The sequence below is a fragment of the Heterodontus francisci genome, chromosome 36, assembly GCF_036365525.1.
Source record: "Heterodontus francisci isolate sHetFra1 chromosome 36, sHetFra1.hap1, whole genome shotgun sequence".
Taxonomy (NCBI): domain Eukaryota; kingdom Metazoa; phylum Chordata; class Chondrichthyes; order Heterodontiformes; family Heterodontidae; genus Heterodontus; species Heterodontus francisci.
Window position 1 is genome coordinate 30,399,726 of NC_090406.1, and position 25,697 is coordinate 30,425,422.

The 25,697-nt window shown below is 42.3% G+C and overlaps 1 protein-coding gene across 1 annotated transcript in view; it reads right to left on the bottom strand.

Annotated features, from left to right (window-relative positions):
* Positions 1 to 25,697, bottom strand: part of cers4a (ceramide synthase 4a) — a 71,142-nt gene that overhangs the window by 28,891 nt on the left and 16,554 nt on the right. The window contains exon 2 of the mRNA XM_068015838.1: positions 1,885 to 2,058. Within this exon, the coding sequence (XP_067871939.1) occupies positions 1,885 to 2,057 (173 nt within the window). The 5' untranslated portion in view covers position 2,058. The remainder of the gene's footprint in view (positions 1 to 1,884; positions 2,059 to 25,697) is intronic.

The window sequence follows — 25,697 nt, forward strand, 5'->3', positions numbered from 1 at the left end:
CCATCGAAGTCAAAGGAGAGCATAAACAGATGGGGTTGTAAATGCTGTGTTCCACCCCATCCCATAGGTTTCCTACCTGCCGAGTTAGGTTAAAATTAACCCTGCCATGTTTCAGTGTTCAGGATTTGAAATCAGCAGATTTGTTTACCTGGAGCAGTCAAAGGGTTAAAAACCAAATAACTAGTTCTTCCTGGTTTCTACAGACTCCTGGCTCAATGGAAACCAAAGCTAATTCTATGCCAGGTGCACCACTTGTGACAAACTTAAATCAAAAATAATTCAACCAGTAGTCAGTTTTTAAACAATTGACTGTTGGATTAGGATGTTCATCTTTCACTTTCTAAATACATTGAAGAACAGAAAGCTATTTTCCCTATTCAATTTGTGTTCTTCAATCAATTCTCTAATGTCTGTGCTGCCCCTTATTTGACCTCTTTAATTCAGCTGCAGTTTGAAACTTCTGCACAGTGCCACCGGCACTCAGTCGCCCAGTTCCTCTCACCCCAGCCCTCGTAGGAACAGTCAGATTGCTAATCTGAGTCAGCACCCCAAACCTACGCAATGGAGTCTGAATGACACCTGACTGGGTCTCCAACCACGCTCGTGTTATTCACCTTGGCCATCGGCACAGGATTCCCAAAGCTGCAACTTCAGGATCGATCACTCACATTGCAATAAAAACAGCTCAATATTGATTAGACGCCTGGTTACTTAATTCATTCATATTTTGTCAATGGGATTCAGTCTGTTTGCCAGCACCCAGGTTAGCTCCAATTAATCCTCAAAAAAAAAATCAGTTAAATTTATGTCCATTTTGTGCCCATTTAACTTTCAATTTCTCCAAGGTTATAGATATGAAATTTTAAAAGTGCTGTTTGAGAAGGAACAGAGTATGCTGTAGTCATTGCTAATATCTGAGATAACAGAAAGAAAGAGTTGCATGTATATAGCACTTCACACAGCCTCAGGACATCCCAAAGAGTTTTACAGACAATGAAGTACTTTATTTTGGAAGTATAGCCACTGCTGTAATGTAGAAACACGGCTTTTAAAACCCAGGGTTAATATTTAATCATTACTTTCTTTGCTGCTCTCACTTCAGTCTTGGCGGAGCCCATCACCTGGTTCTCTGCCACTCGACACTCTGGGCTTCTCAATGAAAAAAAAATTCTAATCAGGGGAAGCTGCAGGATTAATGGTGTCAAAAAAGATTGGCTAATCAAGTTATTAAAACATGATTGAAATCACACGATGTAATAATAGTGATAGTCACATAAAATTAGTGTCCCTGTTGTTTTATTGAAGAGATTAATCAAGAGAATGAGCAAGCTGAAACTCCAGTGCAGTTCTGAGGGAGTGCCGCACTGTTGTAGCTGCCGTCTTCAGATGAGACATTAAACTGAGGCCCCATCTGTCCCCTCAGTTGAATGTAAAAGATCCCATGGCATTATTTCGAAGAGCAGGGGAGTTCTCCCTAGTGTCTTGTCCAATATTCATCCCTCAATCAGCATGGTGACAAAACAGATGATCTGGTCATTATCACATTGCTGTTTGTGGCAGCTTGCTGAATGCAAATCGGCTGCCATGTTTCCTACATTACAAGTGACACTTCAGAAGTATTTCATCGGCTGTAAAGCACTTTGAGACGTCTGATGGTCGTGAAAGGTGCTATATAAATGCAAGTCTTTTATATATCGAGCCTGTACCTGATCATATTTCTTACTTCAATCCTGTCTTATGCGGGTTTTTAAAACAAAAAAAAACTTCATATCGTGAAGTAGTTTTGAAGAGGAATTTTCTATTTATCGCCATGCAGACTAAAAATACAATACAGAAATAAATGAGTACAGAACATAGAATATTGGTGACCTGACCCCAAACTACCTTTCAAACAGGTAGCGGACAGCAATAAACACAAAGGCATATGGGATGGCAATGACAAGGTCACGAGGTCGGGGATATTGGGCATGTTCAGAATCTTCCATATCTTTCCACGTGATGCCCGGTGGAAGCCAGTATTCATGATGCCACAGCCACTCGTCCAGGACAGAAGACATCCTAGAGACAAGAAAAACAGGTGGTCAAGCAGAAGTCAATACCTTTCAGTTCATTCTCATACACTTAACTGAATTCTACCTCAATCTCATTTTACAGATTTACAAACAAGGCATTGGACAGTATTGTATTTGAGATAGAGCACAATGCACAACCCTACGCATGTTGAAATACATCACAAAAGGAACTCAATCTAAAGATGATCACAAAAGGGTCCTGAACACTGAGAATACGAGCAGAATTCCTAGCTGTGTTTTTGGGTGAGGACATTAGGCATTAGTTCTGAAGGGTTTTTTTTTGAAAAAACATTTTCACCAATTTCTTCCATACCAGCACATCCATACAAGACAGCAGACATGTCCAGGGTTTAAAGCCACCATCTTTGAATAGTTTGGTTTCCAGTGTGGTCACTGGGATTTCAAGTGCAAATACGGACATGGCCAATTCTCTCACTGCGTCCACTTGAAGTTTGAAGAACGCCGAGTAAAGTGATCATGCTTCTAACAGTTAAATCCTTTCTACAAATGAACCATAAGTGCATATCTCAGAACAGAATCATAGAAAGTTTAAGGCACAGAAAGAGGCCTTTTGACCCATAGTGTGTGCGTGCCGGCCGAAAAATGATCCACCCATTCTAATCCCACCTTCCAGCATTTGGCCCGTAGCCCTGCAGATTACAGCACTGGAGGTGCATATCCAGACTTCTTTTGAATGAGTTGAGGGTTTCTGCCTCAACTACCCTTTCAGGCAGTGAGTTCCAGACCATCACCACCCTCTGGGTGAAAAAGATTTTCTTCATCTCTCCTCTAGTTTTTATACCAATCACTTTAAATCTATGCCCCCTAGTCACTGACCTCTCTACTAAGGTGAATGGGCCCTTCACCTCCACTCTAGCCAGGTCCCTCTCAATTTTGTACATTTCAATCAGATCTCCCCTCAGCCTTCTCTGTTTCAAGGAGAACAACCCCAGCCTATCCAGTCTTTCCTCATAGCTGCATTTCTGCAGTCCTGGCAAAAATCTCCTCTGTACCCTGTCTAGTGCAATTACATTCTTTCTGTAATAAAGTGACCAGAACTGCACATGGTACTCAAGTTGTGGCCAATGAGTTATACAGTTCCAGCATAAGAGCAGGGAGGTTATATTCTATACCTCTGTTAATAAAGGAAGACTTCCATATGCCTTCTTAACCACTTTATCGACCTGTCCTGCTACCTTCAGGGATCTGTGGACATTCACTCCAAGGTCCCTCACTTCCTCTACACCTCTCAGTATTTTCCTATTAATCGTGCATTCTTTTGCCTTGTTTGACCTCCCCAAATGAATCACCTCACACTTCTCCAAGTTGAATTCCATTTGCCACTTTTCTGCCCATCTGATCAACCATCAATATCTTCCTGCAGCCTACAGCTATCCTTCTCGCTATCTACCACATGGCCAATCGTTGTCTCATCTTCAAACTTCTTGATCATGCCCCCTAAGTTTATGTCCAAATCGTTAATATATACGATGAAAAGCAGGGCACCCAGTACTGAGCCCTGCAAAAGACCACTGGAAACAGCACTCTAGTCTCAAAAACACCCATCAACAGTTACCCTTTGTTTCCTGCCACTGAGCCAATTTTGTATCCACCTTGCTGCATTTCCCTGGATCCCATGGGATTATATATTTTTTTGAACTAGTCTGCCATGTGGGATCTTGTCAAAAGCCTTGCTTAAATGCATGTAGACCACATTAACTTCACTACCCTCCTTGTTACTTCTTCAAAAAATTCGATCAAGTTGGTCAAACAAGATCTTCCCCTTAACAAATCCATACTGACTATCCTTGATTAACCTGTGCCTGTCTAAGTGACAGTTTATCCTGTCTCTCAGTATAGATTCCAATAATTTGCCCACTACTGAGGTTAGACTGATTGGCCTGTAATTATTCAGTCTATCCTTCGCTCCCTTTTTAAAACAGAGGTACAATGTTAGCAATTCTCCAATCCTCCGGCACCACACCTGTATCCAGTGAGGACTGGAAAATGATGATCAGACCTTCCGCTATTTCCTCTCTTGCTTCTTTTAACAGCCTGGGGTACATTTCATCTGACCCTGGTGATTTATCAACTTTCAAGGATGCTAATCCCATTAATACATCCGCTCCCTATGTTGATCACATCCAATACTTCACACTCCTCTAATATTTGCATCGTCCCCCTCTTTTGTGAAGACAGACGCAAAGTATTCATCAAGAACAATACCAAAACCTTCCGCCCCTGCACATAGGTTATCATTTTGGTCTTTTATGGGCCCTATTCTCTCCTTAGTTATCCTCTTACTCTTAATTTATTGATAAAACATCTTTGGGTTCACCTTTATTTTGCTTGCCAATATTCTTTCATGCCCTCTCTTTGCTTTCCTAATTTCCTTTTTGATTTCACCCCTCCAATTTCTATATTCCTCTCAGCTTTCTGTAGTATTGAGTTCTCAGTGTCAGACATAAGCTTTCTTTTTCTGCCTAGTCTTACCCTGTAAGCTCCTTGACATCCATGGGACTCTAGATTTGGCCATCTCACCCTTTTCCTTTGTGAGAACATGTTTACTCTGAACCCCTTGAATCTCCCCTTTGAATGCCATCCACTGCTCCATCACTGATTTACCTTCAAGTAGCTGTTTCCAGTCCACTTTCGCTAAATCACTCCTCAGCTTAGTAAAATTGGCTTTGCCCCAATTGAGAACTCGAACTCCTGTTCTATCTCTGTCCTTTTCCATAGTTAATGTTAAAACTGACAATTATGATCACTACCACCAAAATGCTCTCCTACTGCCATTCCTTCCACCTGCCCATCTTCATTTCCTAAAATGAAGTCTAAAACTGCGCCTTCTCTTGTTGGATTTGCTACATACTGGCTAAAAAAGTTCTCCTTAATGCACCTCAGGTAAATACATGACAGATGCAGTATAATGTGGATAAATGTGAGGTTATCCACTTTGGTGGCAAAAATAGAAAGGCAGATTATCTGAATAGATTGGGAAAGGGAGAGGTGCAGTGAGACCTGGGTGTCCTTGTGCACCAGTCGCTGAAAGTAAGCATGCAGGTGCAGCAGGCAGTTAAGAAGGCAAATGGTATGTTGGCCTTCATAGCGAGAGGATTCGTGTACAGGAGCAAGGATGTCTTGCTGCAATTATACAAGGCCTTGGTGAGGCCACATCTGGAGTATTGTGCGCAGTTTTGGTCTCCTTATCTGAGGAAGAATGTTCTTGCTATGGAGGGAGTGCAGCAAAGGTTCACCAGACTGATTCCTGGGATGGCAGGACTGACGTATGAAGAGGGATTGGGTCAATTAGGCTTGTATTTGCTAGAGTTTTGAGGAATGAGAGGGGATCTCAGAAACCTACAAAATTTTATCAGGGCTGGACAGACTAGATGCAGGAAAGATGTTTCCGATGGCGGGGGAGTCCAGGACGAGGGATCACAATCTAAGGATAAGGGGTAAGCTATTTAGGACGGAGATGAGGAGGGATTTCTTCACCCAGAGAGTGGTGAACCTGTGGAATTCTCTACCTCAGAAAGCAGTTGATGTCAAATCATTAAATATATTCAAGAAAGAGAGTTAGATATAGTTCTTAGGGCTAAAGGGATCAAGGGATAGGGGGAGTAGGTAGGAACAGGGTACTGAGTTTGGACGATCAGCCATGATCGTATTGAATGGCGGTACAGGCTCGAAGGGCCGAATGGCCTACTCCTGCTCCTTTTTCTATGTTGCTACATTTCTCAATTCCTAGTGAGTGTTTCCATCTCAAACCAGATATCACTTGGAAGTCACCATCCGAAGGGGGCCATTCAGGCTCCAGCCTCTATTGCTCAGTAGAAATTCCAGTTGACAGTCAGCTGGTGAGATGGAGCCAAAAGACAACTGGATCAGGCTCAGCTCAGGGACATTTTACACTGATGCACCCTCAAAGCTCAATTATGAAGACTGAAATAAAAACAAGAAATGCTGGAAACAGTTCTGTTGAAGGGTCACTAACCTGAAATGTTAACTCTGCTTCTGTCTCCACAGATGCTGCCAGACCTGCTGAGTATTTCCAGCAATTCTTGTTTTTATTTCAGATTTCCAGCATCTGCAGTATTTTGCTTTTATTTTAAGACTGAAACCTAGTCCTAAAGCCTGAGAGGCACTGGCACTGTGGAACTATAAGCTAAGCAAAGGATTAGTGCCCAAGAGATGGAAGAAAAGTCAAAAAAGGTTAAGCATGTGTTGGGTAGGCTTGTGTGTGCTATGGGATGGGTCTGTGCCCATCCCTCTTCTCACCAACCCAAAGGTCAATTAAGGCACATTTATTTATCCAATTACTCAGGCCTCCTACAAGAAAATACATTAGGGTTCCCCATTCCCACCCACGTTAATGCTTTTCTTTACAGTAATTAATTACAGGCCACTTTGTGGGTTTCTTGCTGAACCAGTTTCTGTCCATGTTTCATTTCATTGCATCACAATAAATGTTGCAGCTGTGAGGAGGACTTAACATTGTACTCACAACATTTCATTGCTCCACTGATCAAATACTGGCTACACAGGAAGCAACCCCTTTCTGGGTCTTTTAACTGGTGCTTAGACGTACAATGGCTCAGTGGTTAAGTGCACCGCATAGTGTGGTATTGAGCTACTTAGTGCAGAAGTGCAGCCCAGATAGATCCATACAAAAGCAAAATACTGCAGATGCTGGAAATCTGAAACAAAACCAGAAAATGCTGGAAATATTCAGCAGGTTAGGCAGTATTTCATGGGATGCGGGCTGTGGAGAGACAAACCAGAGTTGACATTTCAGGTCTGAGATCTTTCATCCAGATAGAACCATAGAAGCTTGGAGCATAGAAAGGGGCCATTTGGCCCATCAGGTGTGTGTCAGTCCTTGATTAGAGCAATTCAAAACTAATCCACTGCCCTGCTGGCTCTCTGTAGCCCATCTTCTTCCTGTGTTTCAAACAGTTATTCAACATTCAATTAAAAGATGCAATGGTCTCTGCCTCAACTGATCTGTGCAGAGTTTAATAATCTCAGCCAGGGCAGAAATAGGGCACTACAGTTGGCCTCAGCACCCAGGAAAAAAAGGAAAGGAGGTCATCCAGGTTTCTGAGCACTGTTCAGTGGTGCCTACATGCAGACAGACTGGCATGCATCATACAAGCCAACACACAAAACTTGCAAAAGCTGGTTAATAACTGAGCCATACTGCACCAAAAATAAGCTAACAATTGAAAAACAGCCCCATAAAAAGTCCACCGACTAAGGCTTCTAAGTTAAACTCCTTTTTATAAAAAACTGGATTTGAGGATTTCTTTTCAAAAAATGTTTTGGAATTGCATACTGCAATTCAGTTTGTTTTCTGTCAAAACAGGAACCCAGTGATCTCACCTAGAATACACACAACAAAACCAAATGGGAATGCAATTGGACATGAGCTTGTCATGTTAGAAACTATAGTTATGCCCAATATTCCATCAGTTGTGTTCTTGGGTAAAAGAAACTTGTGTAAGTGAATTTCGAAATTTTTGAAGATGGAAGTTAGCTCAATCAGTTGGTAACATTTTCTCCTCATACAGAAGTTTGGGCTTTAAGCACAAGGTACTTGAACATGTTCCAGGCTGACACTTTGTCAAAGGGATCATCTTTTGAATGAGGTATTAAAATAAGGCCCCACCTGTCTGCTCATATGTAAAAGCGCAAGAGTTCTTCCAGTGACCTGGTTAATAATCTGTTTGAGGAATAACTGGTAATTTATTTCGTGCTGTTTATAGGGTTCTTGCACACAAAAAGGCAGCCATGTTTGCATGTATAACAATGACAACTTCACAATGGGCGGCACAGTGGCGCAGTGGTTAGCACCGCAGCCTCACAGCTCCAGAGACCCGGGTTCGATTCCGGGTACTGCCTGTGTGGAGTTTGCAAGTTCTCCCTGTGTCTGCGTGGGTTTTCTCCGGGTGCTCCGGTTTCCTCCCACAAGCCAAAAGACTTGCAGGTTGATAGGTAAGTTGGCCATTATAAATTGCCACTAGTATAGGTAGGTGGTTGGGAAATATAGGGACAGGTGGGGATGTTTGGTAGGAATATGGGATTAGTGTAGGATTAGTATAAATGGGTGGTCGATGTTCGGCACAGACTTGGTGGGCCGAAGGGCCTGTTTCAGTGCTGTATCTCTAATCTAATCTAATCACAAAGAAATTGAGGGTATAGTAAAGGCACTATATGTGATTTTTTTCCCTTTATCTCCCTATTCATTCATAGCATTCAAAACTACTTTACTGGAAGGTACTTGATTTGTAACCTTTGCATCTCATTTAAATATTTTCCATTGCTGCTTCATGCTTCTATTTATGGTTTTTTCCTTCCATTTAATCTGGGCAAGTCCTCCCAACTTTGACCTCCACTGACACTAAACCCAAGGACCATTTTTCACAAATGTTCACCTATTTTTAGGCCAACTCCTTGCTTCATGGTCTAGAAAACGAGGACAAGTTGCACTTCTTTCTTGATGGACTGGCAACACGTTGACTAAGAAAATTGTCCTGAATGCACCGGAGAAAAAAAAAGTCCCTTCTCACCACAAACATTTTCCCTATTCCAGTCTATATTTGTATAATAAAATCTCTTGCAACTATAATTTGACTACAAATATAATCTCCTTTCCACTGTTTGGCAGTCTCCAACAGACTGCAGTGATGCGACGAACTCCTCAATATTTCTCAGCTGAACTTGAAAGGGATCTGTTTGGCCCAGTTTTATTTAAATCAAAGAATAGTGTCAAAAGAGTGTATTGGTATTATTCCTAAACATATACCACAATAATACAGAGAGATAGGTGAAGCATTCACAACATCCCTGACTTTAAATGCTGGTGTCTCATGATACACAACCAGGGATGAAGCTAAACCTGAACTTAGACTTTCTGCAATTAAGACCCTAGCTAAAATGGTAAAAGTACCTGATTCAGGACCAATATTCAAGGGCCTGCCCTGGCAGAGCTCAAGACCACACCTATTCCAACATGAGGAAGGAAAGCTGCATCAGAGCTCTAAACAATTAAAATCATTCCATATCCACTGATCAGATTTAATAACTCCCAGTGTTGGTCAAGGATGTTGTAAATGAGTGAAATTTCTTCAGAACATGCAGGGAGAAGTTCAACACGTGGTTGCCCATTTCCTACCCGAGTTGTGTCCTTGGGTAAAAGAAACTTGTGTAAGTGAATTTCGAAATTTTTGAAGATGCAAGTTAGCTCAATCAGTTGGCTTTAAGCACAAGGTACTTGAACACAATCCAGGCTGACACTTTGTCAAAGGGATCATCTTTTGAATGAGGTATTAAAATAAGGCCCCACCTGTCTGCTCATATGTAAAAGCTCAAGAGTTCTTCCAGTGACCTGGTTAATAACCTGTTTGAAGAATAACTGGTCTTTTATTTAGTGCTGTTTATTGGGTTCTTGTGTACAAAAAGGCAGCCACGTTTGCATGTATAACAATGATAACTTCATTTATGTCCACCGGATGCAATATTCAATCAGCATCTAATTGAGATCAGGGTCTGACTTTAATCCAGGCACAAATTAACAGGCAGAGCTGCTGGCCATTTTAGACAGAAAACATATTTCTCGGCAGCATGTCCCTGCAACAGCGAGTCTGAAAGATACTTCCTAGGCACTAGCACTAATGCCTTGACTGGAACATTTCCCCCCTCCCTGGGCCTAACAGGATTACATCAGCCCCTTTCTGCCAGAGACTGCACTTTGAGTAGGATTACCCAGCTTCCAGGATTGTCCTGGAGTCTCTACCAATTAAAGATTAATCGCCTGGACACTCGAGAGTAACTCAAGGGTATTCTAAAAGTGCCTTTGTCATTTTCTTCAGACAATTTTGTTTCATTAGTTATAAAAATATTGGAGATGGGGATAAAGACTGTTTGATTGCGAAGAGCGTTCGGAGGTAGGAGGTTGCGTGATGAAATCTCCAGGAATACATTCAACCAGAGTTGACAACCCCAACTTCAAAAAGCGAGCAAAAGCAATCTGAAGAATCGGCAGGAGGCGAGTTCACAAGAGCAGCAGATGTTGACTGACACACTGGCAGTAATGCAAGCCCATGCACTCATGGTGAAATTGCTCCACATTGGGCAGCAACAGTAATAGCAAGTTAACTCAGTGGCAGGGAGGGGATGATTTTTGCACCCAGTTAATTGTTTTCATTTTGCAATATGTAGCTGAAACACAGATGGGCTGAATTTCTTCTGTGCCATTTATAGGGCCCTGATTAATTCATTCATTTTGTATCAAATTCATGCGTATGTGTTTCCAAAACAAAAACAGGCAGTGACTGAAACAAGCAAATCTTATGCAATATGTTAACTGCAAAAGACAGCACAGAGGAAATTCAATCCTAAAGACAACAAAATATACGATTTGGCACCACAGAGACAGAGTCTGAATTAAGAGAGGCACTGAACAAAAATAGCTTGGGATGGTAGAAAATGGTTAATGAAGCAACTCCACTGAAAGGAAAAAGAAAATCTCCACAATGTCAGATTCATCCCAGGTTTCTGTCCAGCTGTCCCAAGGGAAATGTCTACATACAAGCCCAAATCAAAAGGAAACTCATTTCATAAGCTCTCAGTATGAAACAAAGAACAATTCTTTGGTTCCCAATTCTGTATATAGCAAGCCTGAAATTATTTACAGCACCATCTATAGGAACCAACTCCAGCTTATAACCTATAATGCATTACATCTAGCTATACAAGCCAGTCAGAAGATCAGACTTTAGGTCAATTAGATTTTTGTTTTAAGGTTCAATGTTTTTGGAGAGGAGCTGAAAAAGTGTCCTGCATGGATCAATCTCATTCAAGCAATTAACCCCTTTACAATGGTGAGTGCTGAGGCATTAGTTGTAAAATGACTTCTTCCGGCCTTACAACCATCCAAATACCTGCTCTTCTCCAATTCTGGTCTTTTGTGCATCTTTGCTCTTCATCGACCCAATTGGTGGGGTGCCTGTAGATGCCTAGTCCCTAAAAATCTAGAATTCCCTCTCCTTTAAGGTTCTCCTTAAAACCTACCTCGTTGACAGAGCTTTGTCACTGGTCATCTTGCTTACTTGGCTCTGTTCCACGCTGGGCAACCAATACTGAGCCTCGGGATTTTTCCAGCAAAAAAAAAAAGGGTGGGAGTAAACAAAGGCTGAAGTACAAACAAAATAGGCCAGTTTTCATTTTTGGGAAGAGCAGGGTTTACTGTGTTGTCAGTTAGTCAGAGATGAATGTTAGCCTTTAAGTGGGTGCTTGGCCATCTGAGATCCAACGGTTTTAAGCTACTGATAGTGATCTGATCTTAGATCTAAGAGCAGAATTTAAATTTTAAAAAATACAGTTGATAATGGTTTAGGTTTGTCCGCCTGCTACACCTATAGAATACACCAGCACCCAGCAGAAAGCTAAAAGGAAACCCAAACCCCACATAACTACTCACCAGCAAATTCCTGCTTGCAAGTAGTTTGTCAAACACAGAGTGAAATGAATCATTGCCCTTGTGTAACTCTGGTCACAAAGGTGCTTCCATTATTAATTTTTTTTTTTTGAGGACTCGTGTATCATGAAAATCGGTTCATTTGAAAGTCCAAAGAAATGCCTGGATTTGTTTATTTTTTAAAGTTACTGGAAGGACATTTTGGGATTTAAAAAAAAACAAACATTTACTGGAACAGACAATGAAGTGCTCAAATAAACATAAAGGAGCCTTGCTAGCTATTGAAGTTGTTTACAGAGAAGTCATAGGTCTAAGTTTATGGTTGTCAGGTGGTTTGGGCTTTTTGATTTGGCTTGAACTGTTTGAATGCTCAGTTGGTGTATAGCCTAAGAGAGAAGCCACCCAAAACCATCCTTTTCCACCTGTTGTTTTGGAAAATCTTCCAAGAATCCAGTGTGATAGCTGAAACCACTGATGCAGTAATTCTCCTGAAAAGCCTGCAAGACTATTCCTTGACGTCTCCTGAACGGAACTACTCCAGAAAGATCCCAGTGACAGCTGTTTACACGTACCCAGACGCCAGACCAAAGGCCATCTGGAACATTCCATATCTTATCCTTTTTCTTTAAGAATTGACAATAACTTGGCCATATACTTTTTTTTTAAAAAGTTAATCACGGCAGAACCAGTTTTTCATTTTTCTTTTATTTTTTTCCTTTAATGGGTGTACACACACGTTCGCACATGCCCGTGTGTTAGGTTATTTTAGAAGCGTAGATATTTATACTTCCAGGTTTCAAACTGTGTTAATAAGCTTTGCATCTTTATTGAATAAGTCTTTTGTAATAAATCAATATAAGTCCTCGAGGCGGTCAACATCTCCAGCTTGTACACACCACTGAGTCAGCAGCGCTCGAGATGGCTTGGCCATGTGAGCCGCATGGAAGAAAGCAGGATCCCCAAAGACACATTGTACAGCGAGCTCGCCACTGGTATCAGACCCATCAGCCGTCCATGTCTCCGCTTTAAAGACGTCTGCAAACGCGAGATGAAATCCTGTGACATTGATCACAAGTCGTGGGAGTCAGTTGCCAGCATTCGCCAGAGCTGGCGGGCAGCCATAAAGACAGGGCTAAAATGTGGCGAGTCGAAGAGACTTAGTAGTTGGCAGGAAAAAAGACAGAGGCGCAAGGGGAGAGCCAACTGTGCAACAGCCCCGACAAACAAATTTCTCTGCAGCACCTGTGGAAGAGCCTGTCACTCTAGAATTGGCCTTTATAGCCACTCCAGGTGCTGCTTCACAAACCACTGACCACCTCCAGGCGCGTATCCATTGTCTCTCGAGATAAGGAGGCCCAAAAGAATAAATCAATAATTTTGTTGTTTAAAAGAAACCTGGTTGGTAGATTTTTTTTATTCTGAGACTCATATAAAGTCTATAATTGGCCATATCAGTAACTGGGTAAAACATTTAAACATATGTTGTGATCAGTGGAGTAGTGGAACTAGAGAAAGACAGTGCATTCCTGCATTCCTCCAACCTCAATCGAAACATATAATTGGGGGCTGGTCTGGGATAACCCAAAGCCAAAGTGCAATTGTAAGTGGGGTAATAATAATTGGAAGGGGGGGGGGGAGAAAGGAAAACACCAGGTTTCTTGTGCATTAGAGTAAAGCATATACAACCAGAATGGCTACTTTTGATGCAAGTGTGTTTGTGCAGCAGTCTGGGATAAACGATGATTCTTTAAAGGCATTGTCCACTGACTAGCTGTTAAGTGTGGCAGAGCACTTGAAGTTAGATATTAGACCAAAAGCTAGGAGACCTGAAATTCAGAAATGAGTGGCCGGAAAGCTGAAGATTGAAGTGAAAGAGCTAGAGGGATGAGTAGAATAGGAAGAAGACAAGGTCACACTAGCACAGATTCAGTTGGACAGGAAGAAGTTAGAGGCAGAATTTCACGTGAGGGAAAAGGCAAGACAAAGGAGAGGGAAAAAAGGAAAAACAAAAAAAAGAGAGCAAGCTTGGCAGCGAGAGCGCAAGGAGAGAGAAAAAAAGGGAGTACCAGCTTAAGAGGCTGGAACTAAAAAAGGGTGGCCTTGATTCCAGGGAAAATTCTGATGAAGAATCTGACTCCAACCCAGCACTCAGTGGGGAGCTGTTTAAATTTGTGCAAGCCCTCCCAAAGTTTGAGGAAAGGGACGTAGAGGCATTTTTCATTTCTTTTGAAAAGATAGCTAAACAGATGAGATGGCTGAAAGAAAACTGGACACTGCTCATACAAAGCAGGTTAATTGACAGAGCTCATGAAATTTATGCTAAGCTTTCTGAGGAGGCTTCTGCAGATTATGAGATGGCAAAAAAGGCTATTCTCGCTGCTTATGAATTGGTCCCTGAGGCTTACAGGCAGAAATTTCAGAACCTCTGGAACCAGCCTGGGCAGACTTGTATAGAATTTTAGGGAGAAAAGCAAATTAGCTTTAATCGTTGGATGTGGGCATGAAAGATAGAGGCCACATGAGACCCTGAGGGAAATAGTTCTCTTGGAGGAATTGAAAAATTCACTCCCTCCATTAGTAAGAACCCATGTAGAGAACCAGAAAGTTTCAACAGCCAGACAGGCAGCTGAGATGGCTGATGATTACAAGCTTGTCCACAAGTCCAAACCCTTTTTCCGTTATCCCCACAAATCCGAGAATGACAGAAGGTGAGAGGGTAAAAGAAAGGCAAGTAGCCAGGGATGAGAAGGGCCAGCTGGGAACATACCAGGATCTCCTCCTCAGGCCAGAAAGAAAAAAATGCTGAGGGTAGGACTGAGGTCCTGAGGCCTCAGTGTTTCCATTGCCACAAGGTGGGACACCTTCATGCAGATTGCTGGAAGTTATGGGGTAAACCCATGGGCCATATTGTGGTACACAAGGCCAATGCAGAGAAAAGGGCCCTGACAGAGTACAAAAGATCAAGCTGTAGCTCTGACTACAGCTGTAAGGCCAAGTAAGAAAAACCACTGAGTTCAGGGGATATGAACAAGATACCCGAGAGCTATAGGGAATTCTTGTCAAAAAGGAAAAGTAACACCTTATTCCTCAAATGAGGCAGGTAAACCTAGTTCTACTTGGAGTTACAAGAGCCAGCCAAACTCTTGCTGGGGAAAGGTGTGTGCATGTGCTTAGTTTAGAAGGGTGCATATTTATACTTCCATATTTCAAACTTTTTAAATAAGCTTTGTATCTTTATTGAATAAGTCTTTTATAATTAACAAAATTATTGATTTAAGAAACCGGATTGGTGAATTTTTTTTTCTGTAACTAATATAGATCAAGTATACAATTGGCCATATCAGTAACTGGGTAAAACATTTAAATATATATTGTGACCAGTGGAGTGAGTAGTGGAACTAGAGAAAGACAGTGCATTCCTCCAACCTGTCGTAACACTCTCCATAACAATCAGATAGAAGAGCCCAGTTTTACAGGAAACTTCAGCCAGTTTATATGATATAGCAAGAGTTAATATTTTTGTCCCAATACTCCCCCCTCACCTCCTCACTTTCATACAGCTCTTTGGGCACTGATCTGTCTTTCTACTACTCTCCCCAGTTTGGGAGAGCGCTTAGGGATCCTTTACCAAATCAGCACATCTGCAAGGATGATCCAGCTCAGCTGTAAAGAAAGGAGATTAATTTGTAATGTCCATTTCTTATGCTTACTTCCCAAGATGTGACCAGACCATTATTCTGCACTAATGGAGAAGGTGCAATATTGTAGGCAAGGTTATTTTCAAAAGGGAGCAGATCAGCCGTCAGTTTAACTGTTGGCAGAATTTTTTGTCACAATTAGAAAAGGTTTGTTAACAAACACCAGCCTTGGGTATAGTGCAGAACCAATCTCCAGTCTCTGAACAGGGCCAAGCCCTGTTTCTACCCCCAGCAAGGAAAGTCTCTAGCCAGCAGGGTTGACACAACAAGTTATCATCATAACATTGCAGTAGTCATGGTGCCACTCTTGACAACTTTTCAACTTCACATAAAGTAGCTGGGTTCAGTTGAAGGTGCTGCAGGAGCTAATTGATCTTGGACTAAAATGACATATTATCAACGGTGGCCCAACACATTGAAACTCAAACAAGATACAGGTCCTTCTGCCAAGCGACGGTCAGCACCAACCGATACTTCAGCAACCCATTTTTAACTCCTGTCCCGCACCCGCAAACCCCCCCACCCCACATGAAGGTGTTGACTCTCACTGGGTTAAAATTTGATGGTTGCTGGGCTCATTCTGGTACACTATTCAAGTGGTTTCTCATCATGTGTGTCTAGGCAGTGCCAGCTGGGATTTGAACACAAGGACATCACAACCAAATCTAATCCAACTTGCACACTACATGTAAACTTTCCAGGAAGGATCACTTACAAAAGCAGGGACTCTGGCTCAATTTCCTCTCTCAAACATAGGTGCTGAACCCAATAATAGCTCCCAATTCTGCTCTGACACCAAATGATTCAGTACAGACAGAGGACTGAAGTACACTTTCCCAACTTTAATTACGCAGTCATTGGTGGCCATATCTTCAGCTGCCTTGGCCCAAACTCTAGAATTCCCTCCCTAACCTCTTCTCCATTCTCTTTTCCCTTAAGTCACTCCTTAAAGCCTACTTCTTTGACAAATACCTGTTCTAATATCTCTGACAGTGACAAATTTTGTTTGCTAACACACTCGAAGTGCCTAGAGATGTTTCACAGTGTTAAATCAAGTTGTGTGGTTCTGCTACTCACTGCATAAACCAGAGTCGGTTTTAGGGATGGGGTGCTGAGAGGGGAGGTAAACAACTAATTGCTAATGTTTACCAGTGTCATTTCGATCTGGTCTTCAGTCTTGAGCTGGGACGGTGCTGGATACCTAGGCACTTACAAAAACAAATAATAATTGGGTGTTGTGAAGGAGAAAGTTTACATGGGGGTTGTGCAAGACAACTTACAGGGAGGGAAGGCAAAGTGAAGGAGGAAAGGGGAGAAGAAAGGATCATTTGGCTTGCTTTGGCCCCAGCATGCCAAATTTATACCTCAGTCGAAAATCAGAACCAAATGCATGATTATTGGTTTGAATTTGCTCTGATTTTGAAGTTTTGATTCATGTGTTGCTTTGCGACTTAGAAAAGTAACTAAAGTAAGTGTGGGTGGGTCACCATCCTGCAATTTTACTGGTGTTACTCCTTTAAGGGGAGGCACTTGTTCAATACTAATGGGACTGCAGGATTGGGCAAACTGCATCTTAATATAGTGCCTTTCAGATTATATATGCTTAACTGTTCCCTGTTCCCACTTGCATTATTTTACATTTATTCACATAAAAAAATCCATGAGTCAGCTCAACCAATCTACATAATTGGTCCAAAGCTATGTACCAAGCAGATTTATTACTACAGACCTGCTGTTCTATATTATTCAGTTATTGTAAAAAGCAGGGGTCCCAGACCAGTTCCCTGTGAAACCATGCTGGTTAGTTTCCTAGGCAGTGCTTCACGTCAAAATATACAGCACACAAAGGGGATGTAATTCAATAATGGTTCAATAAAACCTCTACAGAACAAGCGCTCAAAAAACCCAGAGCCAAATGAATAAGGTACCAGCCTATGTGTAAAGGCACTGAGCTGAGCACAAAAGAGCTGAGATCATCCCATTCATGCCCAATTCAGAAAACCTCACTAATTAAAAGGGCTCTTTAATCTTTTGGTCTCCTCCAGCTGGAACCTATGGACCTCACTGACATCTTTCACCACTCAATTAGAGCGAAATGTCACTTGCCCTTTACTGTGATTGACAGGAAAGAAAGACTGCAAACTTTATTTCCTCTCCCCTCACTCCCAAAAATGAGCTTGTGACATTTTCCCTCCAAAATCAGATTGTGAAACACAAACCATGCAAGTGGACAGAGCATCCCTCCTTCGTCAAAAGTATTAAATGGAAAAGCAGAGTGCGCTAGCCTTCATTTCTCCTCTTCCCTCCCACCCATCTCTAGATTTCCAAGTTCTCCATTAATAAAAGCAATGTGGGTAAATGTGGCTTGTTGAGGGGGGGTGGGGGGGGGGGGGGGTGTGGGGAAGGGAAGATTCATACACACACAGGGGCAGCATGAGGGGTAGGATTGAATGTGCTGGAATCAAACTGGGCAGATACTGGGACACATCAGGGTGGATGGTATGTTTGCTAATAAAACAAACCATTTTAGCATGGATTTACTTCCCCCATTCTCATGGTGACTGTCTCCCATCAGTTTAACAATGTGCAGTAAAGCCTGGCTCGGGTATAAAATTAAAACGCGACCGGGGCCCGACCCGGGCCCAGAGTCCTTCAATTTTTTTTTTTAACTGCCTGACCCATCAATAACAAACATATTAATGAAACAGAAAAAAGTTGTAGATTAAAACGAAAACAATACAAAACAAAAACAGTCCAGCCCGACCAGAGCCCGAATGCTAGACACAGAATACAGACCTAACCTGAACCAGACGCAAAATAAAAGCAAAATACTGCGGATGCTGGAAATCTGAAATAAAAACAAGAAATGCTGGAACCACTCAACAGGTCTGGCAGCATCTGTGGAAAGAGAAGCAGAGTTAACGTTTTGGGTCAGTGACCCTTCTTGAGTCACCGACCCGAAACGTTAACTCTGCTTCCCTTTTCACAGATGCTGCCAGACCTGCTGAGTGGTTCCAGCATTTCTTGTTTTTATTTCTGAACCAGACACATGTAGTCAGGTTTGGTCAGGTTCGGGTCGTGTAGCCAGGCTTTAACATGCAGCTGTTTAAACACAGTATGGCCACCACTGCTGTTGCTGCCATAGGTTCATCATAATGGTGAATGAATTTTAAACAGCAAATGTTAAAAGTTGCTAATTAATTATATCAGGGAACCAGCTTGAGGTGTTAATGAACCAGAGAGTGAGGGAACTCGGGTTTTGGGAGGTGGTGCAAAAAGGACAAATGAGAATACATTAATCTAGCACCCATCACTATGACACTTAACTGCACAAACAAATAACCCAATGAAGTGGTCAAGATTTGTTTTAAAAATTCAAAAAACCTACATGGGAGGGCTGAGCGCAGCATGTCAAAGTTGGAAAAAAGCTAACTTTATTCCAAAAATATAGAAATTTTATTAAGTACAAGTACATTCCACAACATTTCAAATTGGTCTTTACAGAAAGGTCAGTATGGTTCAAGTTCTTTCCACGCTGCCTGTGGCACTCTGGAGGTGCCTCAATACTATTGCAATTACACATGATATTTACCACATACATTTCAGGTGAATCATACAGCCAGAGGGGTTTTTACACAGTTTCCTGCCCCTCGGTATACTATGGCAGGGCAGGCCTTAGACTGTGGCCTTTCCCCATTGGGCCTTTGTGGCAGCTTCCCCAAGCTTGAGTACGTCCTTCAGGACGTAGTCCTGGACCTTGGAATGTGCCAGTCTGCAACACTCGGTCGTGGACATCTCTTTGCAATGGAAGATCCATAACTTTCGGGCAGACCAAGGAGCATCTTTCACTGAGTTGGTGGTCTTCCAGCAGCAGTTGATATTTGAGAGTCCCTGGGAACAGCCCATAGAGTATAAGAGTCCTGTGTCACAGATCTGCTCAAGATGAACCTCCACAAAAACCACAGCACCTCTTTCCAGACCTCCTTTGCAAAGGCACATTCCAGAAGGAGGTGGGCAAGGTCTCTTTCCCACCGCAGCCACCTAAAGGGCAGTGTGCAGAGCGAGTGAGACGGCGGCTGTGTATCGAAGGTCTGACAGGGAGGGTCTTTCTCACCAGCCAAGCCACGTCTTGGTGCTTGGTTGAAAGTTCTGGCGATGAGGCGTTCTGCCAAATGACCGCCAGTCTGCTCAGGGTGGATTAGGGGACACCAATCTTCAGTACCAAAAGCCCACAGATTGTATGTAGCCCTGCCAAACACCTCAAAACCCACTGCAGTTAAAGTAAAACCGATACCTCAAATAACAGAATCAGAAGCAGCCAGTGGAAAATAAATCTGCAAAGAATACAGCTATTTCACACTTTATCTACACTGAAATCATTTTGCAGAACTATAAATTAAACTATGTTGCCTGTATCCTAACTTGCACCAAGTCCATTCACCCATCACCCCTGTGCTCACTGACCTACATAGGCTCCTGGTCTGGCAATGCCTCAATATTAAAATTTTCATCCTTGTTTTCAAATCCCTCCATGGCCTTACCCCTCCCCATCTTAGTAATCTTCCCCAGCCCTACAACCCTCAAGATCTCTGCGCTCCTCCAATTCTGGAGCAACTCTTGTGCATTGCAGATTTTACTCACTCCACCCTTGGAGGCCATGCCTTCAGCTGCATAGGTCCTAAGCTCTGGAATTCCCTCCCTAAGCTTTTCCACCTCTACTGCTCTCAAGATATTCCTTAAAATCTATGTCTTTGATCAAGCTTTTGGTCACTTGTCCCAATATCATGCATCGGTCAGATTTTGTTCGATAACACTCCAGTGAAACACTTTGGGACATTTTACACATTAAAAAGCACTATTTAAATAGAAGTGGTTGTGGAATCACTTGATATTTGGTATTTTACACCCAATTTTTTTAGCTGATGGAGCTAAACCCTTTGTTACATTCTCTCTCATTATGCTTCCACTGTAACCAATTTCCATTAAGACCTTCAGTTTGCCAAAAAGAAAATGGTGAATCTGAGAAGCTGTTGAAATCACAATGCCCATGTGTTATACAGAGATCCCAAAACAGATACAGTCTTGAAACCCCAGTATTTCTTCTTCACTTAATGCCAAGCATTCCATCTACCAAACTCATAAGGGAGCCAACCTCAGTGCTAGAGAATAAGAATTATTCCATGTTTTGATACCATCAACAGCATTAGTTAAGGCTCCCTGTAGACTGTCCCACCAGGTGCTCCCAGATCAGATATAGCAATGGGTTAAATACAAAATAGTTTCTGCTATATGGCCCCAATAATGTGCCTCAACTCCAACCTCAGAGGGGCATCACTACTATGCTTGGAACATCCATTCTTGTGGCATCTGAATGAATGGAAATTTGTGTAAGGGCCTTATGCCCACTAGGAACTTGCCACTCGTAAATAGGACCCTCAGAGCAAGCAGACAGGGAAGACATTCATCCCATCTGTCTGGGCTGGATTCCCAGAAGTGGATAGTCAGCGTCTTAAGCTTCTGCACACCTGGTGCCTGATCAGGATTGAGCTATTGCACAGGGAATTACTGTATGAAGTTGTCACACAAATGATTAATATGCTATTACATTCCCCTCCACTATTAAGAGGTGTTAATTTGTTAAGTTTATTTTTAAAACGCAGAGTGGATTGAGGTACATTAAATCTTCACTTGATCATACTACAGCTGGATTCCATCATGTTACTAATGGAAATTCCTGCAGCCTCAGGTTTTGCCAATGCAGACTGTCTCAAGGTGACGACCAGTTTAGGTCTTGTCTGCATTCAAACCTTTAATTTCAAACAAATTTAAGCCTTATAACTCCAGGTGTAATCATCAATCCAACAGCAGCATCTCTGCACAAAACCTTGCCCAAATAATTTCATTGAGTGGTGAAGCATTGAGACATTCTGAAGATGTAAAAGATAGTTATTTCCATCTTTCTTGCATTCAGATTAAACCCTCAGCAGGAACAATCTCATTTTCAAAGAGCTGCCTTACTACAGAAACCTTGTCAGCTCAAATTTTAAAAAATGATGGTCCCCAATCTTCAGCCAATTTGATTCAGTCCATGTGATCAAGAAACAGCTGATCACACAATACAGCAAAGCCTATGGGCCCCGACAACATCCCAGCTTAGTGCTGAAGATTTGTGCTCCAGAACTAGCTGTGCCTTTGGCCAAGCTGTTCCAGTACAACTACAGCACTGACATCTACCTAGCAATGTGAAAAATTGTCCAGGTATGACTTGTCCACAATACATAGGACAAATCCAAACCACCTCATCAACCAACTCTCAAATCAGCAAAGTGATGGAAGGTGTCATCAGTACTATCAAGCGGCATTTACTCAGCAAAACCCTGCTCAGTTTGGGCTCCAAACCTCATTACAGCCTGGATCTAAACATGGACAAGAGCTGAATTCCAGAGGTTGAAAGTGACTACCTTTGACATCAAGACAGTGTTTGACCAAGTGTGGCATCATGGAGCCCCAGAAAAACTGAAGTCAATTGTAATCAGGGGAAAACTCGCCACTGGGTAGAATCATACCTAGTAAAAAGGAAGATGGTTGTGGTTGGAAGCCAATCATCACAGCCTCAGGACATTGCTGCGGGAGGTGCTCAGGGCAGTGTCCTAGGCGCAACCATTTCCATCTGCTTCAATTACCTTCCCTCCATCACAAGGTCAGAAGTGGGGATGTTCGCTGATGATTGTACAGCATTCAGTACCATCTGCGTCTCCTCAGATAATGAAACAGTCCATGACCACATGTAGCAAGACCTGAACAACATTCAGGTTTAGGCTGATAAGTGGCAAGTAATATCCATTCCACACAAGTGGCAGGCAATAACCATCTCCAAGGATAGTCTAACCAAACCCCTTGACATTCAATGATGGTAATGCAATTGAATACCCCACCGATATCCTGGGAACTCACCATTAACCAGAAAGTAACTGGACCAGCCACAAATACTGTGGCTACAAGAACAGGTCAGAGGCTGGGAATTCTGCAGCGAGTAACTCACCTCCTGACTCTCCAAAGCCTGTCCACCATCTACAAGGTGGAAATCAGGAATGTGATGGAATACTCTCCACTTGCTTGATGAGTTATAGCTCGAACATTCAAGAAACTTGACACCATCCAGGACAAATTAGCCCACTTGATTGGCACCCTAATCACTCCCTCCACCCCTGGTGTACTATGGCTGCAGTGTGTACCATTTACAAGATGCACTGCAGCAACTCACCACAGCTTCTTCAACACCACCTCCTAGACGATTGACCTCTACCATCTAGAAGGACAAAGGCAGCAGATGCATGGGAACACCATCAACTCCAAGTGCCCCTCCAACACCAATACATATAATTGCACAAAGATGAGTGGCAGGTCAGATGATTGATCAGAATAAAACGGCAGAGAATGACTAAAAAGGGTAATCAGGAGAAAGAAATTAGAGTAGGAGAGGTAGGTAGCTAGAAATGTAAAAACAGATAGCAAGAGTTTCTACAGGGTATTTAATAAGGGAAAGAGTAAAGTGAGTGTTGGTACTCTAGAGAGGGAGAATGGGGAGTTAATAGGAGATAATAAGGAAATGGTGGATGAAATGAACATATATTTTTCTTCTGTTCGCTATAGAGGATACAAAAAACACATTCCAGTAATAGCTGTAAATCAGGAGGTGGAAGGAAGAGAGGAATTTAGTGAAATTACAATCACCAGGGTAACAGTTCTGAGCAAACTGATGGAGCTGCGGGCTGACAAGTACCTGGGCCCTGATGGGCTTCATCCTAGGGTCTTGAAAGAGGTGCTTCATGAGGTAGTAGATGTGTTGCTGTTAATTTTTCAATATTTGCTAGATTCTGGAAAGGTTCCATCAGACTGGAAAATAGTAAATATAATGCCTCTATTCAAGGGATGAGGGTGGTGGTGGGGAGGCTGAAAACAGGTAACTGTAGACCCGTTAGCTTGACGTCTGTTGTGGGGAAGGTGTTAGAAATCGATTAGGGAGGCTATAGCTGGGCACTTAGAAAAACTCAGGGTAAAATTAGGAATAGTCAGCATGGTTTTGTGAAAGGGAGATCATGTTTAACCAACTTATTGGAGTTCTTTGAAGGAGTGACATGCACTGTGGATAAAAGGGAGCCCATTGACGTACTGTACTTGTATTTCCAAAAGGCATTCGACAAGGTGCCACATAAAAGGTTATTGCACAAAGTAGGAGCTCATGGTGTAGGTGATAACATATTAGCATGGAAAGAAGATTGACTGACTGACAGAAAACAGAGAGTATGCATAAATGGGTCCTTTTCTGATTGGCAGGATGTGACGAGTAAAGTCCCATAGGGGTCTGTGCTGGGGCCTCAAATTTTTTCAATTTAGATCAATGACTTAGATGAGGGGAGTGACAGCATGGTAGCTAAATCTGCAGATGACACAAAGATAGGAAAGTATGTTGTGAAAAGGAAATAAGGAGGTTGCAGACCAATATAGATAGGTTGAGTGAGTGGGCAAAAAAATCTGGCAGATGGAGTATAATGTGGGAAAATGTGAAGTTGTTCACTTTGGCAGGAAGAATTTTTTTAAAAAGAGCATTACTTAAACAGAGAACGACTGCAGAATTCAAAGGTGCAGAGGGATCTAGGTGTGCTAGTGCACGAGTCACAAAAAGGTTAGTATGCAGATACAGCAAGTAATAAAGGCGGCTAATGGAATGCTATCCTTTATTACGAGAGGAAAGGAAAATAAAAGTAAGGATGTTATGCTTCAATTATACAGGGCATTGATGAGACCACATCTCAAATACTGTGTGCAGTTTTGGTCTCCTTATTTAAAGAAGGATGTAAATGTGTTGGAGACGGATCAGAGGTGGTTTACTAGATTGATACCTGGAGTGAGCGGGTTGTCTTATGAAGAAAGGTTGGACAGACTGGGCTTGTTTTCACTGGAGTTTAGAAGAGTGAGAGGAGACTTGATTGAAGTATATAAGATCCTGAACAGTCTTGACAAGGTGGATGTGGAAAGGATATTTCTTCTTGTGGGTGAATCCAGAACTAGGGGGCACGGATTAAAAATTAGGCGTCGCCCTTTTAGGACAGAGAGGAGGAGAAATGTTTTCTGAGGGTTGTGCGACTTTGGAACTCTCTGCCTCAGATTTTTAAAGGCGCAGATAGCTGATTCCCTTGCCCAAGAATCTAAAAGTTATCAGGGGCAGATGGGAGTGTGGAATTCAAGACACAAACAGATCAGCCATGATCTTACTGAATGGCAGAGCAGGCTCGAGGGGCCAAATGGCCTACTTTTGCTCCTAATTCATATGTTCATAAGTCACACATTATCCTGATTTGTTGCTGGGTCAAAATCCTGGAACTTACTCCCCAACAGCACTATTGGAGTACCTTCACCACACAGACTGCAGTGGTTTAAGGTGGCAGCTCACCAGCATCTTAAGGGCAAGTAGGGATGGGCAATAAATGCTGGCCTTGCCAGTGACACTCACATCCCATGAATGAATAAAATTACCCCCTGCCCCCCAACTGAATATTCAAACAGTATCTAAGAGATACTCTTCTGTGGCCTAGTGTCCTGCAGTTTTTAGAAGAGTGTAATCTTTTCAATTAGTGAGAACCAAACAGGAACATTATTAGGGTTATGCAAAGCTTACAGGCCTCAAAAGGACAATTACTGATAAAGAGATGCCTCGGTAGTTTTCCAGCTCACGGGATCTTGCTGCTTGTGGGCTGGAATGCCAAGGGTACATGAACCTCAAACAAAATGCTATTCATCAGCCCAAGAAGAGGACCTATAGGGTGCCCTCTCTTCCCTCCCCTCAAACAGACCAGTTGCCTTGGTTCAGTGCTAGCACCGTTCTCACCTCTGAATCAGAAGATCATGGGTTCAAATCCCATACCAGAGACTTGAGCACACATTTGAGCTTCCGTTCCACTCTTGGAGGTGCTGTCTATTTAATGAGATTTTAATCAAAGTCCCACCTGCTCTCTCAGGTGGATATAAAAGATTCTATAGTATTATTCAAAGAGGACTGGCCAATATTTATCCCTCAACCATCACAAACAGATTATCCATCTAAGTCATTGCTGTTTGTGGGATGTTGCCCGTGTCCAGCTTGTCTGTTGTGTTTCCCAACATTTACAACAGTGACTACACTTCAAAAAGCACTTCATTGGCTGTAATACACTTTTGAATATCTAGAGATTGTGAAAAGGTGCTATATAAATGCAAGTTCTTTTTGGGACAAGCCCCATTTTATTGTCTCTTTCCAGTTGAAATGGGAACTGTTCCCTGCTGCCTTATTTCAAATAAAAAAAAAGAGTGGCCAATAACATTGAAATGACCTAGTGAAAGACAGAACAGACCCTGAAATGCACAGTAAATGAAACACTTGCACTGCTGCACTGAGGACAGTCTCTG